The sequence below is a fragment of the Poromitra crassiceps genome, assembly GCF_964638095.1.
Source record: "Poromitra crassiceps genome assembly, chromosome: 1".
NCBI lineage: Eukaryota > Metazoa > Chordata > Actinopteri > Beryciformes > Melamphaidae > Poromitra > Poromitra crassiceps.
In genome coordinates this window covers 89,813,219-89,831,030 of record NC_139623.1, presented here as the reverse complement: position 1 = coordinate 89,831,030, position 17,812 = coordinate 89,813,219, and the positions used below count along the sequence as shown (strand labels likewise).

The window sequence follows — 17,812 nt, the reverse complement described above, 5'->3', positions numbered from 1 at the left end:
ATTTTGATTCCGATGGAGGCTATACCAACCCATAGACAGCAATCATCATGACAAAATCAACTTCTCTGAAATAACTTTATTGTGTCAACTCTCTCCCTCTCCCTTTCTCTCTCGCTTGTTCGCTCTCTCTCTCTCTCTCTCTCTCTCTCTCTCTGACGCGGGGGGCTTGCCCTCTAAATAAACTTTGGAGCTCAGATGGGGAGAGAGAGAGAAAGAGAGACTGCAGAGGGCTGAAGTCATCAGCGGGCCGGCAGGAGGGGAGTGAATAGGTCCTGCACGCAAAGCAGAAAAGCGCTGAAACTGCGACTGAGATTTACTTTGGCTTGAATTGCCTGCGCGCCGCCGACAGCGGGGAGAGGTGTGTGACAATCAAAAAGAACAAAACGTTCAACTTAGCAATTTATTTTATGGTTGCTAGTGCTGGTCCTTGTGATGGCTTTGCAGTTTTTTTGTGCCACCTTTGATGCTAAGATGAAGCCCTGAAGGACCGTCTCCGCGCCTGGCACAGTAGAGAAATTACGCACCGGGGACGCACGGCGCATCCACAGAGAGAGACAGGGGGGGAGAGAGGGCGATCATCCTGGAGTACCAAACAGGGATAACACATTATGTTAACACGAATTAATAATTATAATTAGTATTTTGGCTTCCACTAAATGATTGATTCTGCTTTCTGGATGATAATCGAGCGTTTTTTGGGGGGAGGGAATGCTCTTTATCACGGCACGGATAACTGCTACCTGACTTCAGTCTGTCTTTCCTGGCACATATGAGGACCCTATCCAGGATGTTACTGTCTAAGCGGCCCAGGCATCATTGGGCCAGCGTTCATTCTCACCACCACATATCATCCCATGCGTCTGCCCCGGGCTGGGGGTCCTGCTCTGTCTAGGAATTACAACCTCTGCCTCCGTCTGGGGGAAGAGAACGGAATCCTATCCAATAAGTGATTTGGACGGACATTGACATTGGCTTTAAGAGTCTCATCTCTGGGCTACTATGCAATTACAACTGATCTCATTTGTTTTGATCATCTTGCACTGCATGGAATACTCTGGTTGTCAGCAGCACAGCAGCTCCAGGCACCGGCAACACAAACGTAAGTAAGGTTCAAGTATGTCTAAAGGGCGAGATGCTGTCCACACACACACACACACACACACACACACACACACACACACACACACACACACACACACACACACACACACACACACACACACACACACACACACACACACACACACACACACACACACACTGCACTCGCTATGTCTGTGTAATTCAACTTTGGGCATCTAATAATTTGACACCAAAACTCGCTCGCTTTCCCGGTGGAAAGTGGATTACTGTTTAATTAATTTAGCTAGCAATGTGTCTGTAAGAAGCGCACAGTTTAGAGGTCCCGAATGCCCCCCCCTCCCTTTTTTATTTTACTTTTAGGTCTTGACCGAACAAATTGTGGACGATTCTCTTCATTGTCTTTCATTGTCTGCACTCTCTCCATTCTAATAAAAGTAGGACCAAAGTTAAACTCCCTTAAGCTAAGTCACAAGCGACAACTTGAGGCAGTGTGCTCTTGCACAGTGGCTGAATAGCACTGGCGCTCGGAGCTCTTTTTTACAGGTGTATTATTGTGGTATATCTCCCTCCATCTAGGCTATAGCACCACCCCTAAATGTTTTTACTCGTCAGGTCAGGGTACATCTCCAGAAATCCAGTATTCCTTTCTCTCCAGGCATGAAGGTGGTGTAGTTAATGCCAAAATCTATCTTTGAAGGTCTTTGAATGTTTTTATTATTTGTTTTCCTTGATTGTTTCCTTTGTTGTTTTGTCCACGAGGACCACGTTGGAAACAAGTGTTTAAGTAGGCTATATACGCTTTTACGTGTTATCCTCTGGGATGTAGCCTACTTTTGTCTGCAATAAAATCAATCAACCAACCAACCAATCAATCAATGCTCAATAAATCTACCCAGTTTAGGCCCATGTTTACCCAAAAGGCTATAATACTTGCTCTTGATCCGTGTGATATGCTGCAGGTTTATTCTTCAGAGATTTCTTGCTTTAATTGGCTTGGCACTGTTGAACTAGGCTACTGTTATGTCATTGATTGAATGAATGAATGATTGATTGATTGATTGATTGATTGAATGAATGGATGAGCGAATGAATGAATGCCAATTGATGCCATTCCAGCCTTTGCGCATTTACGCATAGCTCTGTGCCTGTATATAAAAGACGCAGTAATCCGTTCAGAGTGCAGTCCGTCCCCACGTGTGAAAGCTGGAGTGATTCTGCTGCCTCCCTGACACCTGAAGCCTCCAGGTTCCAGTTGCGCTGTGCTTTCCCTTCGGTCCCCTGGTCCCCGTCGCTCTCTAGCGGCCAGAGCAGGCAGCAGACCGCACTGTGCGCTCGGTGGTGGTGCCTCGTCCAATTAGTATCAATGTGCGGTGTGGTAATGACAAGAATCATTGTTCAAAGGAATATCGACAACTTTGATTCCCATTTTGAAATATTCGGTTGCCCGTCAGGCCGTCAATTCGAGGGCTGTGTCGTGTCAGATGTATTTCCTCAAACGGCAACATTTTATGAGAAAAGTTTCTTCAGATGTTGGTGGACATTTATGCCAGGCATTTATTGGAAACAGTCAGCATAGTAGGATATTAGGGAGCCGCACGAAATTCATGTCTTATTATATATATATATATATATATATATATATATATATATATATATATATATATATATATATATATATATATATATATATATAAAGCCGTTTTTATCATGCATATCATTGCTAGCAATTTGTGATAATGCTAAATTGAGTATTGGGTCCATCAAAAGAGCTGAGAAGCTCCATACTGGGAAACACTCTCAATCTCCTGGTATTTCATATCCCATATATCTCCCTATGCTCCAACATTACGTCTCATCCCTTGAACTCTGACCAGCGTTTTTCCATGACACTATGAAAAAAGTATCAATAAAGTATATTTTTGTATTCTTCCTACGCACATTTTATCACTGAGGGCCTCCAGATGTGCTCTCTGACTAAGTCTGTTAGAGAAGAGCAGCGATAACTGGAATATTCCATGTATCTCTTGCCAGCGTGGCCGAAAACTGTCTGTGATCTACAATAATAGACCTTCAGAGTGATGTTTTTATCTGTGCCACCTGTGGTTCAAACTTCCCACTGCATCTCTTGCTCTTAAAATCATCATATCAGCACACCGGCCCAGAAAAGGCGAGTTTACGTTGTTGTTGTTTTTTCCGTTTTTGTCATGACGACAATGTTGAACAAAAGTAGAGCATTGCGGACTTTGCAGAGAATGTGTCCAGCTAGGTCTAGCGGTAACCCTTTCTTTCAGGTAGCCTAGTTACATATGAACTATTTGTAATTACACATGAACACCAAATGTAATTACACAGTAATTACCAATAATTATAAATGAAGTTCATATGTAGTTACATTGTAACCAGGGGTGTAGTGTAGTGGAGGGTAAACGCGAGTAAACGCAGTTTACCCACCTTTTGAAATGAGGCAGATAGTTTACTCACCTATTTTCAGATCACCTATATAAATCAATGAGGGAAAACAAGGTGGGTAGACTACTCACCTTGGATAGTTTACCCACCTCTGTATTTACCACTACACCCCTGATTGTAACAGACCTGTAAATTGGAGTGAGTCTGTTCAACTGTAGTTCATATGTAGTTACATGGTACCGGACCTGTAAAGTGGAGTGAGTCTATTCAACTGAGTGAGTCTATTCAACTGTGTAGTTCATATGTACGGTAGTTACATGGTACCGGACCTGTAAAGAAGCTCTGGCCTAGGACAGAGATTGCTAAAACCCAGTGGTGGATTCGAACCACTGAACTTCTGATTGCAAAGCAGGCGGCTGTAACCACTCAGCCACGAGGGCTTTTCAAATTTCATGGTGGAGTTTGAGAGGATAACTGTATGTCAGTCAGATGTAGTTGTCACTTCATAGCTTTGTTATTATAAACAGAGACTTGGGCAAAATATTTATATTTTGTTAGTTTGTAAAAAAAAAAAAAAAAAAAAAGAGTGTTAGTTGTAGATATGATTTTGTCCAGAATTCCCATACACAAATTTAAATAAAAGTATTGTAGGTATAGAGGTAACAGTGAAACTATAATCAAAATAGCCATTCTTCTACATTCTGTAATTGTTAGCGTATTGTAAATTAGTCATTTTCTGATCAATTTCCTAATTTCTCAATTTGTTGGGGACCCAGTCGAAGCCCCCTTTTTTTACCGACGTATACAATGACGTAATGACGTGGCTCTCGGGCAAAGCTCTTGTGGTGGAGCAAGAAAGCGGTTCATAATCTGGGGCTACAGGCTCCGACTGAGCGCCAGTTTGAGCAAAGCTCCAGCCCAGGCTCCAGGTTCCTGTAGGTGGAAAAGGGGTAAAAGACCGCTGTGGTCACCAGACTCCTGGATCATCTCTCCTTAAAGTCTACCCCCTCCCACCAAGCTACAAATCCCCCAGAAGTGAAGCATAAGGGGAGAACTCCCCACAAATGTGCTAAATAAATTGTATGCACTGTGCTCTAGAAACATTTATTTATATTTAACATTTTTAAATTTAAAATACATTCTAATCATTTTCTGAATTGGGTTGTAAATAGTCACAGGAGCCATTTACAGCTCATGGGGGGGGGGGGGGGGGGGGGGCACAGTCACACTGCAGAAATGCATTCACATTAATCGATATTGCCTGTCTTTCAAGCTACAAATAACAAAGTATCAAACATTTTTCCCAAGTCTCTGTTTATAATAACAAAGCTACGAAGTGGCAGCTACATCTGACTGACATACAGTTATCCTCTCAAACTCCACTGAGAAAGTTGGAAAGCCCTCGTGGCTGAGTGGATAAAGCTGCCTTCTTTGCAATCAGAAGTTCAGTGGTTCGAATCCACCACTGGATTTTAGCAATCTCTGTCCCAGGCCAGAGCTTCTTTACAGGTCCGGTACCATGTAACTACATATGAACTACAGTTAAATAGACTCACTCCACTTTACAGGTCCGGTACCATATAACTACATATGAACTACAGTTGAATAGACTCACTCCACTTTACAGGTCCGGTACCATGTAACTACATATGAATTACAGTTGAACAGACTCACTCCATTTCACAGGTCCATTACAATGTAACTACACTATGAACTTCATTTATAACTATTGGTAATTACTGTGTAATTACATTTGGTGTTCATGTGTAATTACAAATAGTTCATGTAACAAGGGTACCTGTAAAATAAAGGGTTACCGGTCTGGTAAACCACAATCAATAAACAGAATTGGACAACTTATATAAAGCTTATAAAAACAAACATAGCAAGAGAAATGAGAGCACAGAACAAGAAGGAGAGGGAGAAAGAAGAGGGTGGAGAGAAAAGAGAGTGGGGAGAGAGAGCGCGAGAGAGAGAAGATAGGGAAAAGAGAAGAGTCGGAGCTCTGCTCAGCTCAATATGTTCTGGTTGCCTTTGAACAGCTACGCGAATCTGCATGGTTCAATAGTGTGAAGCACCCTCTATAGTCCTTGCTGAACTGCAGCAAGCTGACCTCGCATACAATTCCTACTAGTAAAAGTGAAGGAAATGACCTACTGTATGTGGTCATAACAGTAGATTATATATATATATATATATATATATATATATATATATACTGTATACGAATGAACCTGATGAAGCACGTCTGCGAAACGCGTTGTTCTTAAATAAATCAAGTCTTTTTGACAAGTTTGGTCATCATCTTTGTTTTGGGAGTGTGCGGTCTATATGGACTTGTTCCCGACTAGTTGGTCTTATATATGCCCCCAAGGGAATTTGTTTCAAAATCCTGCAGTATGCAATTCAGGATCGATTGAAACTGTCCTTCTACAATGTCTTTATGCTTTTTATCCTACATCAAGAAACTAAGAGTATCTCTTTCTTATCTCATCATTTTCTGCTGAAGAATATGGAGACACAACACTGTGAATGAATAAAAACAGAGAGACTGAGAGAGAGAGAGAGAGAGAGAGAGAGAGAGATAGAGAGAGATAGAGAGACAGAGAGAGGGAGAGAGAGAGAGAGGACACCCAATTGGCTCAGGACTGAAAATGGCTCACCGGCCTACTTCTTGTGGGACCTCGCCTGACAAGAGTAATTTGTTGGTGTCCATGTCCCAGGATGAGACACTAAAATGCTCCTTCCTTCCTGGCTGAAAAAGTTAAGAGCCGATGTTGTAACACCATAACATATCTATCTACACACCAAACCCCTCTTTCTGATACAAGCACTAATTCATTTCTGCCTGAGGAATTTGAAGTAAGGAGTAGAGTGAACTTCTGCCCTCCAGATTGGCTCAGTACCTCGTAATTGACTAGCGCATCTGAGGGTTCAAACATGCACCGAGGAGACAGATAGCCTCTCCACCACGTGCAGAGGATGGAGGGATGAGTGTGAACGAGTCCAGACTTCAGAGAGGAAGAAGGGGTCGGGGAGAGTCGGCTGTCAATGACCATTTGGTCAACGGGCCAAAATTAGCACGCGGAGGATGAACCCGAGGCCCGGGCTTCCTGTATACGATGATGCATCCAGAAATGAGAGGATATGGGGGCCTGGGTGCTAACATCACAGAGGTTATGGATTATGGAGAGAGGACAGCTTAGTGGGAGATGACAATTTAAAGGTAAATCAGGAGTAAAATAATGAAAAGGCAGCGAAATCAAGTGTGTGGCATGGTCCTTAAAGGGACACTTCACCGAAAAACAATGCTGATTTATTTTGCTCATGATCTCACACATATAGCAAAAAACTGTCAACCGTTTTGCAGAAATTAATTTACTTTGACAGTTATTTGAGAGATGGTTTGAGTTAAGTTGATGCCACTGATGTCATCAAAAGTCACTGAATCATTGGATTGTATTAATTATGTCTTCCAAAGACATTACTGGCATCAACCTAATTCAAATCAACTCTCAATAGCTGTCAAACTGAATGAATGTCTACAAAATTGTTGTTATTGTTGTTATTCCATGCAAACATTTTCGCATAATGTGTGAGATCATGTGCAAAATAAATCAGCTTGTTTTTCAGTGAAGTGCCCCTTTAAGAGGATCAGGTTGATATTTAACACTGTGTTTTCCCACATTAGTTCTAGTTTCCTACAAAAATTCAATATTTCCGATGAACCATTTGTGCGGGTGTCTATTCATATGGGAGTTTGAGTGTGTGAGTGTAGGTACGTTATGCAAGATACCGCTGCCCGACTGAGGTTCTGTCGGTGCGAGGGCAAGGCCAAATTCCTGCTTCTTAAGACTTCTGTGAATCAGGGTAGCTTGGCAGGAACACATGTGTTTCTGTGAATCAGGGTAGCTTGGCAGGAACACATGTGTTTCTGTGAATCAGGGTAGCTTGGCAGGAACACGTGGGCAAATGGACAGCAGTAAAGATTGTGGCAAGATGTCAAACACAGTATCCGTGATCTATGGCAAACTGGCAGCTCAACCCTGAACTTGGAGAAGGAGGAGAACGAGGCCAACTTTAACCCACTTGGACCAAATGTCCAGAGGGAGATGTACATGGACTGTATACTAACACAGGACTTTCCCAACAATTCCATTTGGAAATGGAACAACAATGCCATAGGAGTTCAACAAGTAAAACATGGCAGTCTTCTGATGGCTACATGTGTAAAAGATACCATTCTTAGTAAAGATCAGTGAGTCAGTAAGTTGTAACAGGCTTTCTATGCAGTCTCAACCCTCCAAGCCCTGTGCCAGTCACAGCCACGTTCCTGATCTGACTAAAGCATATAGTATTTCTACCAGAGAATTAAGTTTCACCCATTTCCTCATGGCGGCAGTGATACTGCTACTGTTAAATTTTGGGCCAGGAGTGAAAACCACCTCACAGCGTGGTTTCTTATCTGTAATTGCAGTCTGATCTGGATCATTGTTGGTGGTCTCTAGAACACATGTACCAAATCAAGATCCTGAAAAAGATGTATTTTAGACATACATGGTTTGTGCAGGACACTGACTGTGTGAGCTCATAAGTCATTTCTCACACATGGTCCTTTAAATGTATAGTATTTGCTGGGAAACAGATTCGTGGGTTTCATTCAAGTCATGGTGAAAAGGCATTTTCAGAGCATCTTAGAGTGGGCCTGAAAATTCAAACCCGACCCGACCCTCGTACGTTGAAGCCTAAGCCCAAGTTGCCCAACCCGACCAATTAGCAAAAATTGTCAGCCTAAACCTGATGGGCTGGTTCAGGTCGCATCGGGCTCAGGCTGAAACTGAGAACTCTAGAGCCACGTTGCTTCCTTAAAGCAGGAGTGTGAAAATCAGCATTGTGGGAGTTTGGCAATGGCTTGAATGTGACGGACGTTAATTTATGTAAAAGTTCTACACTCCAGACTTAATGTTATGTATTTCCTGTTGAAACAGGATATTAGGGTGGGACAGAATGTAAGGAGGGATCATTCAAAACTACAAACCAATTATCGGATTGTTGGAGAGGTTTAGCAGGACCCGGCTGGTTGAAAGGCAGCCAGGGATGATCGGTTCCCACCATCAGCTCTCTCACTTGTTAGAGAGGTTTGATCTGGGCTGAGCCCAACTCCACTGACGGGAGGCACGGTGCCGAGTCCGGCTCCACGCGTGGCGATCAAGCTTTCCCTCTCAAGGGTTTGCGGGTTCAGCGAACCCGTCTGCTCTATGCTTGGGTTTGAGCCTGGCTCAGATCTTGAAGCTTGCATTGATACAGGCACACTGGCAAGAGTGTGTAGGAGGTCCCTTCCTCCCATAACCCGCTGGGCCAACTGGGTGTTGACCAGCGGGTCATCCTAAGGCTACATCTTCACTAAGCCATTTTCAAAGACCCGGTAGTTGAAGCCTTCCCAGTCTACACTAGAGCAGGACTCCGAGCAGTCTCCGTCCATATTAGCTCATGCGAGACGCCCGCAATACGATGGTTCACATACACTGCGCATGCGCACGCCTCTATGTTTAATACTGGAGTCCACAACGAGAGGGCAGCAACTACGCCTACATTCAAGTCAAAGAAAAGAAGAAGAAGCAGCAAACTGTCAGAAAACAGCGTTCCCAGCAGCCCTTTATGATCTTTTAATAATGTTTGTAGACATCATCATCGACATATAATAAAGATTCATATTCATCTCAGTGGCCTGGACACATTTACGTCCGTGATACCGGGCGAAATGGTCTGTGCGGTTCTGTGGTGATTAGCTCATGTCTTTTTAGCATTATGATTTAATTCATTATGGAAGATAAATGTTGGTTTAACAGATGCAAATGATTTCTTACCTCCATGTAAAGTGACGCTATGGGGAGACCATTTGGGCTCTATAACGTTATGTAACGTGACGATCATATTTCAATAAATATAGTTTTTGCATATTTGTTTAATGCTCTTCTGTATTGGATATTAAGCTGATACACACTCTTGAGGTAATTCCACCAAGCTCAGTTAAGAATATGGCAAGCTAATGTGTCATTGGAAAACATTTAGGCCTATCGATAGAGTGTAAAACTTAACACAATCAAATGTGTAGTTAATTTTTCACAGAAATAGCCTACTGTAGGCTACAGTCCAGCCCACCATGGTATGGGAAAGAAACCGTTGTTTGAATTATATTGAAATATATGTTATGGTGTAGTCTATGTAATGTATGCCGAATTGAAACAGATAAAGCATTGATTTGAAGCAGGCTGCTGGTCGGTTGTTTCGGCCGTCGTCATGTCGTCTGGTCCAATCTTCGGTTGTTGTGCCTCGTTCCTGGTCCAATCTTCGGTTTGTGTCATAGTTCGTGTTCACTCGACATCAACAATCTTTATTATATCACATCTCATCAATTTATCCAACCTGCCTCTGACAACTACGGGCTCCTTCTGCGATCATATTTTGATATATTCAGGTACTACCTACCTAGTAGCCTACATGATTTACCGAAGTACATAGCACAATAACAACAAGGCTATTTGTTGGCAATGTTTATTGACAAAATCATTAAAACAAGCAAATAACAATATAATTCTCCGGTCACTGGCAGATAGATGCGTACAAATAGTTCAAAACAAATCTCTCAAAGTCTCAAAACTGTTGGCATTTGACTTGTGTTAGCCTATATCTTATGTTGAAACAATTGATTATCAGCAGTATTAACCAGCACAGTAGCCTAACAGGTTAACGTTATAATCTCAGGAGAGATTGAGTAGGCTAAATAAACCATACACTTGAGAATTACCGTTAATGTTACAGCATTTAATAATGTTAATTTTCCACAAATCCTTTGATCCTCTGTTGTGTCTGTCCCCATGACTCGACGATCATCATTCCCTTGAACGAACAACACGTGTTATTAATCAATGGGCGTTTGTTTACCCAACACAATGCTGTGCAGCATGCAATAACGTTTTTAAAACATTAACACATAACTTCTGCTACTCTAGAATGTTAGTCCTCATGTAATATTTGACAAATGGACATGTTAAATGTCATGCTTGCAATTACGTTAGCTAAAGATTACCTCAATTTTGTGGAAGATAACATCAAGTCGCAGGCGGCCGGAGCAGGCTGGTGACGTGAGGTCTGGAGATAATATTCACCAACTACTTGCTTTTTCTTTATGCTAAAAAGTTACCCGGTCATTCTGTTTTGCGGGCAGTAGGCTACAGTAGTGTAACAGCTAGCTGTAGCAACCCATGGTAGCAACAGCACTTCTTCTTCTTCTTCTATTGGCTTTCCGGCAGACTGGATGCCTTGCGGCACGTAGCAACAGCACTTTCTCTCAACTAGCTTATATGATGTAAACAGTGTCAAAGAACTTTTATGGAAAGAACTGAAAGCTCCATATTGCCCCATTGCAACATCAGCGCCCAGCAGCCTCCGCCATTTTTTATTTTTGGAAGCGTGACAGCGCCAAAAGAACCTCGCACAGGCTCGCAGTGGTCAGCTGCGGTAGCGCGGGCCCCTATAATCAGCCTCTCTAAACAGTAACTCAACGGGAGAACACTCTAAATTTCGTGGATTCACATCTTTTCTGGGCGTACTGTAAATCTTGACTGAAGTGGTGTAGTGCAGGGATGTAAAACAACAACCATATTGTGGAAACTAAGCAAAATGTTTCGTTTTCTTTGTTTAGTTTTTTCAAGATAAATAGCTAATGCGGCTGTCGTCCACTCCGTCAGAAGTGTGTTGCCGTGGTTTTAACCTCGGGTCCTTTGCATTTACTATTTATCTTGAAAAAACTAAAAGAAAAAAAAGAAAAAATTTGCTTAGTTTCCACAATATGGTTGTTGTTTTACATCCCTGCACTACACCACTTCAATCAAGATTTACAGTACGCCCAGAAAAGATGTGAATCCACGAAATTTAGAGTGTTCTCCCGTTGAGTTACTGTTTAGAGAGGCTGATTATAGGGGCCCGCGCTACCGCAGCTGACCACTGCGAGGCGCATTCTGTTTCCAAAAATGGCCGGAGTTTCGTCTCTTTCCTTCCATGCTCTTTGACAGTGTGTCGGACACACTTTCTTCTTCTGTTGTTTGTAGGCGGGTCGCTGACAGCTTCAAGTTGCTTACCGCCACCTGCTGTACAAGTAGGTTAGTTGCATCGTTTCAACATATTCCGTATACATTGCATTCCAAGACGGAGTTTGATGACGAAGACGGGCTCTGCCCCCGGAGACCGGAGTCTCTGGTTTTAACACTCCAAACAATAGAGGTAGTGTGGACAATAGGTGCAAACGAAGTGCAATACGGCCTAGTGTAGACATGGCCTAAGATAGACCTTGTGGTGATGCTAGGGGTACATCACGATTGGGGACCCACCTGCCTTATTCGGTCTGGTCCACACCTTATTGAAAAGCCGTCCTGGGAAGAGTTATGTCGCTCGTCCTCAACCTGGCTGCCTATCTGGGCATGGTGTCTGCCCCTGTAGCTGTCTCTGTCGCTTTAGCATCCTGGCAGTGTGTAGGTCCTGAATGGATGGCAGGCTACACCTGACCACCTTTTCAGCATGGCGGATGATGTGTTGCAGTCTGGAGATGTCCATGAGGGCAGCAGCAGCATACTGTACCAGACAGAGATAGAGCATGTGAGGATGGACTCGATGGTGGAGGTGTAGAAAAGTGCCAATGCTGCCTTTGGCACCTTGAACTTCCTCATCCACGGAAGAAAGTACATCCTCTGTTGTGCCTTCTTGGTGAGAGCTTTGATGTTGAGCCCATGGAAGTGAAAGGACTCCACAGTGTTGGCTGGGGAGTCACCCAGGGTGATGGGGGAAGGTGGGGCTGCGTTCTTCATGTAGTCCACAATGATCTCCACTGTCTTTTAGGCATTAAGCTCCAGGTTGTTTTGACTGCACCAGGTCATAACCATTAGAGATTAGCCCTATGAGGGTGATGTCATCTGCTTCAGTACAGTATGATATAGAATACAATCATCATCTTACCCTTCTGTTGTGCTCGGGTCAATTTGACCCGGGAAGACAAGGTAAAGCAGGGGCTTCATCAACAGGAACACAATACGAGGGTTAGGCTACACTATTACATTCAGATATTCTTGCTGCAACATGGGAGACATTTCTAAACATATCTAACAGTTCTGTAGCATTAAAATGATTACAGGCTCCAACCAGGGCTTTCATCTGACAAAGTCTGGGGAGTCATCCCACAAATTAGCGGATAATGGGGGATGAAAACACTACTGTAAAACATCATATATCAACATAAACTAAACACAGCGGTACATGTACACAAACAGGGTTGTAAAAACAGAGTAAATTGCCATAGGATATCAATCGCTGTAGGTGATTTATCCCTTATTGTAAATCATTGTGCATTATAACATATTAATTCTGTGGGTATTTCATTGCAGCCTCTGCCGCACACATTACTCACGTGCTTGGGAGCATGTGAAACGATTGCCCTTCGCGTGATACAGTCCAGTTACCCTTTGCCTTGTCCCTTGGAAAAAAGTCTATACTTTTCCTTGCCTCAGACCAACAGTAGGTAAATAGCGCTTCAATATTTATCAAATGTTAGGGAAAACATGTGGTGCTTCCAGGGCCGCTGGAAGTCATTTTAAGCAGGGGGTGCTACAAGGAAGAAGATTTGGATGTTATTTGGACGTTTGGATATTTTTAGCCATATTTAGAGGAATATCTAATTTTAAATTAACATTAGGATTATACTGTTGTGTATAGTATTTTCTCCTTTTCTCACTCACTTTCATGTCACCACCTTCTCTCCCTTTAGGTCGTTTTACACTACAACTAGTCTCTTAAAACAGACGAGTTGGCTTCCGAAGTTTTGAAATGCTTCCGCCATACCATCTGTAATACGTGGGGGAGAAGCATGCACCAACCGGAATGGGAAGCAGAAAGGCGGGTCTTCCGCTCATTAGTCCAATCAGAATCCAATATGCCGCATTCGCGGAACTCGGGGCTTCTGCACAATCGTTCCGAGTGGTAAACAAAACATAGCCGAATGCTAGCTTGATTGTTGCTGAGCAGAAATGGAAATTAGACAAGATATTTTTGACTCGTCAGCGTAGCTTCCATGGTAATTCTGTATATCTAAAGCACTGCTAGCATTAGCAACCTGCATCGGTTTAAGTTTCCGGGGGGAACATATTTTTCGTGGACACACGTGTCGTGATTGGTCGGATTCCGTCGAACTTCCTTCCAGTCTGAAGGTTTTTTTCCCAACTTCCTTGTGCATGTTCTGGGGGTGTAACGTACAGACTGTTTAGCTGCATTCGCCGGATGTAGATGAGACAGATCTGTTTTAAGAGACTACACTACAACAGACAGCAACACAGCCAGAAACACTGAGCTTATTATTATATTTTATTATCTTATTATTATAAACCAAACATCAAAAATAACATGTCCACCCTCTTTCCTTTGCTCATAAACCCTAAATATCGCAGTATAAAACATATAAAACACATTTTAATCATATATTTATTTTCATTGAGACTGCAATTCCAATACAAAACAGCAGAGGGTGCAGCACCTGCAGCACCACCCCTTCCCGGCCGCCCTGCTTCATTCTGTATTGGAAAAGAGATGTGGGCATTTTTGAAAATGCTCAACTGTATGGAATTATAAATCAAACGCCCCTCCAGAAGTTTGAATATTTGAAACGTTTTTGTTATAGTTTTTCCTCATAGTCTGATAGACTGGCTAACTGATATTGGTTGTACTGTATAATATAGGAGTATGTTGTTAGGAGAATCAAAGCCAAACTCACAAAAGTGTATATCTTAACTTTCTCACCTAAAATACCAAAGAAATAGCACTTTTTTACAAACTAGAGAAAGAGTGCGCTACTTGGCTCAGTTTTGTTTTCTGGAAGCTTTCAGATGGGAATAATATTTATTCCATGAGAGCTGTCATGGCAGCTTGACAGACAGGAGTTGTTTGATTCATTTTTCAAAAAAGTCACAACAGTTTTCCCCAAGATATTAGACACAGTCTTACTCACCCAATTGAGTTATATTGAGTTTTCTTTGTGATGGTTATTTCAGAGATGTACATGTATTGTGTCTGTCATTTGTCATGCATGTATGAATCTTCACAACTGTCCAAGATAGAGCCATGCAACTAAAACCTTGGTACAGTTGAACTTGCTAGACAAAGTTATTTGGCCCATCAAAGTATGATGGATTTTCACCCATCTTGAATTCTTAGAAAATATAATATTTCCCTTAGGCTTCTTACATTTCTTACCTCACCACATCAAATTGGAACAAATATTATTGAACTGACACATACTACAGTATGATCTACGAAACAGCTCATTTGCAAATGCATGTGACCATTTGTCATTTAATTTGAAGTGTTTGAAGTGTGTTACATAATATTGAGTAAAACTAGGGAACCTTGTCTGAAAAGGCATTTCAAAATCAATTCGAGCACTCGGTAGAGTGCATATACCGCCAAACTTTCTACTAAATGTTGTGGTGTTATGTGAATCCGTTTGGAGTTAGGCACCTTTTTGTGTTTGGCCATGCCCTAGTCTCTCCCCAGCCTCAAATATTACGTTGAATCGCTGCACTCCGCATACTACTAAGTGAGTCTGTGCCACTTCACAGCCACTGCTGGTTTTTGAAGGCGGGTTGAAATTGAATGAGTGACAGGTCGTAGCACCGATGAGAGAGCGGTTCGAAAAATGGGTTGCGCCTCCCGTGTCGTCTGATCGCAAAGTCGTTACTGATTGGGGAGGACTGAATCGACCACTGGCATATCACTGGCCAAGTGAACGGTTCCCTCCCATAACCAGCCGGCTGAGGGAAAGTGTCTCAGACCCAGAGAGAGATCTGCAGCATGCAGTAACGTAGTGTATCAGTGTAAGAACTCTCATGGGTCTGGCGTTGAGACTAGGCCATGCCCATACCCCGCCCCTTTTGGCTAGTGGGCGTGGAGAGGTCATCAGTTTGTCCTTGGCCCATGACCAAGCTTATGTGAATCCCTTTGGAAGTTAGGTGCCTTTTTGTGATTGGACACACCCATTGCCACGCCCTCTTTTGGACAGTGCGCGTGGAAAGTTAATCACTTCTAAGTTGGCCCATGACCTGCTTTTATACCAAGTTGCGTGCAAATTCATTCATAAGCTTTTGAGATATCCTGCTGACAGACAGACAGAGACAAACAAACCGGCGAAAACATGACCTCCCAACCAACACATTGGAGTACAACTAACGTTACAGGTACCACAAATGCCAGAAAATTTATATTTTTGCTGTTCTCAATTGAAAGTCATACCTGCACATCCTCTACTCTGAAGCTTTGATGAACGGATAGGTGGTGTGGTAGGAAAGAGCAAGAACGAGAGAGAGAAATTACAAAAAGAGACTAGTTCCAACTATCCATAAAATCATCAGTGTTTTTCCAAATATTTCTCTGTGGTTAGGTTTACTGAAACAATTTGGGTTTCATTTGGATAGTCCAATCTTGATACTCAACTATCACGTTACAAAAAGTAGATGTTAAACAATTCGTGTCAATTGTCTATTTGCTACTTATCTGCAGATTATGTAACCCAAACCATAACACCAAGATTAACCCTAGTCTCACAGTAGCCAGCCGTAGATAGATAACGCTTGAAAAGCGGTTAAGGACCGCCCTCTAAGACCAAAACAAAATGCCTGACAGACAGACAAATGAATTGACCAACCACAGACGGCGTGACACAACTCTGGGTGGTATATTTTGAATGATGCACCAATGCACGCAGAGAGCCGGACTTCAAATCAGACAAAATCAGGAAATGCTCAATTGTGATTCACACCCTCCGTCGTCGGAAGCATGCTGATGTAAGACGGGTCTGACCACGTGAGACTAGATTAGCCCTAACCCAGTCACTGAATATCTATAAGCTACTTGACACATTGTTGTCAATTGATAGTAAGTCAGCATTGGACTTTTCCAAATTAAGTATAACCCTGATCTTTATTCTTTTTTATTTTGACATGAAATTGAAATGTATCGAGTAAACCTCAACTTGAGGTTGAATCTCAAGCTGAACTCATTTAGCTCACACATTTCACCACCCAGTTTCTGTGGACCCAAAGTAGATATCTTACGACTGCATTTTGGGGGGTATATAGACATGTTTTACCGTAATAAACTGTGCTGCCTGTTAGACTAAAATCAAAGTTACTGGTTGTGTAAAGGGGTTCCTATTGTACCATGTTTTAAATGTAAACTTGGTTTTCCCTCAGAGATCTCTGGGGTGAGCTCAGGGTGCCAGCAGGGTGGCTGTCTCACCTGCTCTGACTACAATGGCTGCCTGTCCTGCAAGCCGCGCTTCTTCATGCACTTGGAGAGGATTGGGATGAAGCAGATCGGGGTGTGTATGACCTCCTGCCCCCCGGGCTTTTATGGCACGCGCTCCCCAGACAGAAACACCTGCACAAGTAAGTAGCCTATAATGATAAGAATGAAATCATTACTTGCTTAATTGTCCCTTAACCATAATTTGTAACAGAATAATATCACTTGCACTGTATACACCTGGTATTTGTTGCACGTCTTTCCTGTAGTGATGAACTGAATTGTCCTTGCTATCTCACATGACAACACACAGTATCTCACCATGTCTTGGTATCTCACATGACAACACACAGCATCTCACCATGTCTTGGTATCACATGACAACACACAGCATCTCACCATGTCTTGGTATCTCACATGACAACACACAGCATCTTACCATGTCTTGGTATCTCACATGACAACACACAGTATCTCACCATGTCTTGGTATCTCACATGACAACACACAGCATCTTACCATGTCTTGGTATCACATGACAACACACAGCATCTCACCATGTCTTGGTATCTCACATGACAACACACAGCATCTCACCATGTCTTGGTATCCCACATGACAACACACAGTATCTCACCATGTCTTGGTATCACATGACAACACACAGCATCTTACCATGTCTTGGTATCTCACATGACAACACACAGCATCTCACCATGTCTTGGTATCTCACATGACAACACACAGCATCTTACCATGTCTTGGTATCTCACATGACAACACACAGTATCTACTTATAAACATAAGTGCAAGTCAGCTAGTTGGCTGCTCTGTCCATAAACAGTTGCAGGACCTGCTTGTGAAATATCATATACTCATGTAACTGAGAAATTTGCTAGCTTGTTAAATCGATCACAGTATAGAATTGCTTCCTTATCCATACACATTTTATAAAATGCAAACAAAACACAAGTATGTT

The 17,812-nt window shown here is 42.5% G+C and overlaps 1 protein-coding gene across 1 annotated transcript in view; it reads left to right on the top strand.

The window, feature by feature from the left end:
- The first annotated feature begins 368 nt into the window (after positions 1-368).
- Positions 369-17,812, top strand: part of rspo3 (R-spondin 3) — a 48,834-nt gene continuing 31,390 nt past the window's right edge. Inside the window, exons 1-2 of the mRNA XM_083641307.1 lie at positions 369-1,099; positions 16,782-16,976. Of these exons, the coding sequence (XP_083497433.1) occupies positions 1,000-1,099; positions 16,782-16,976 (295 nt within the window). The 5' untranslated portion in view covers positions 369-999. The remainder of the gene's footprint in view (positions 1,100-16,781; positions 16,977-17,812) is intronic.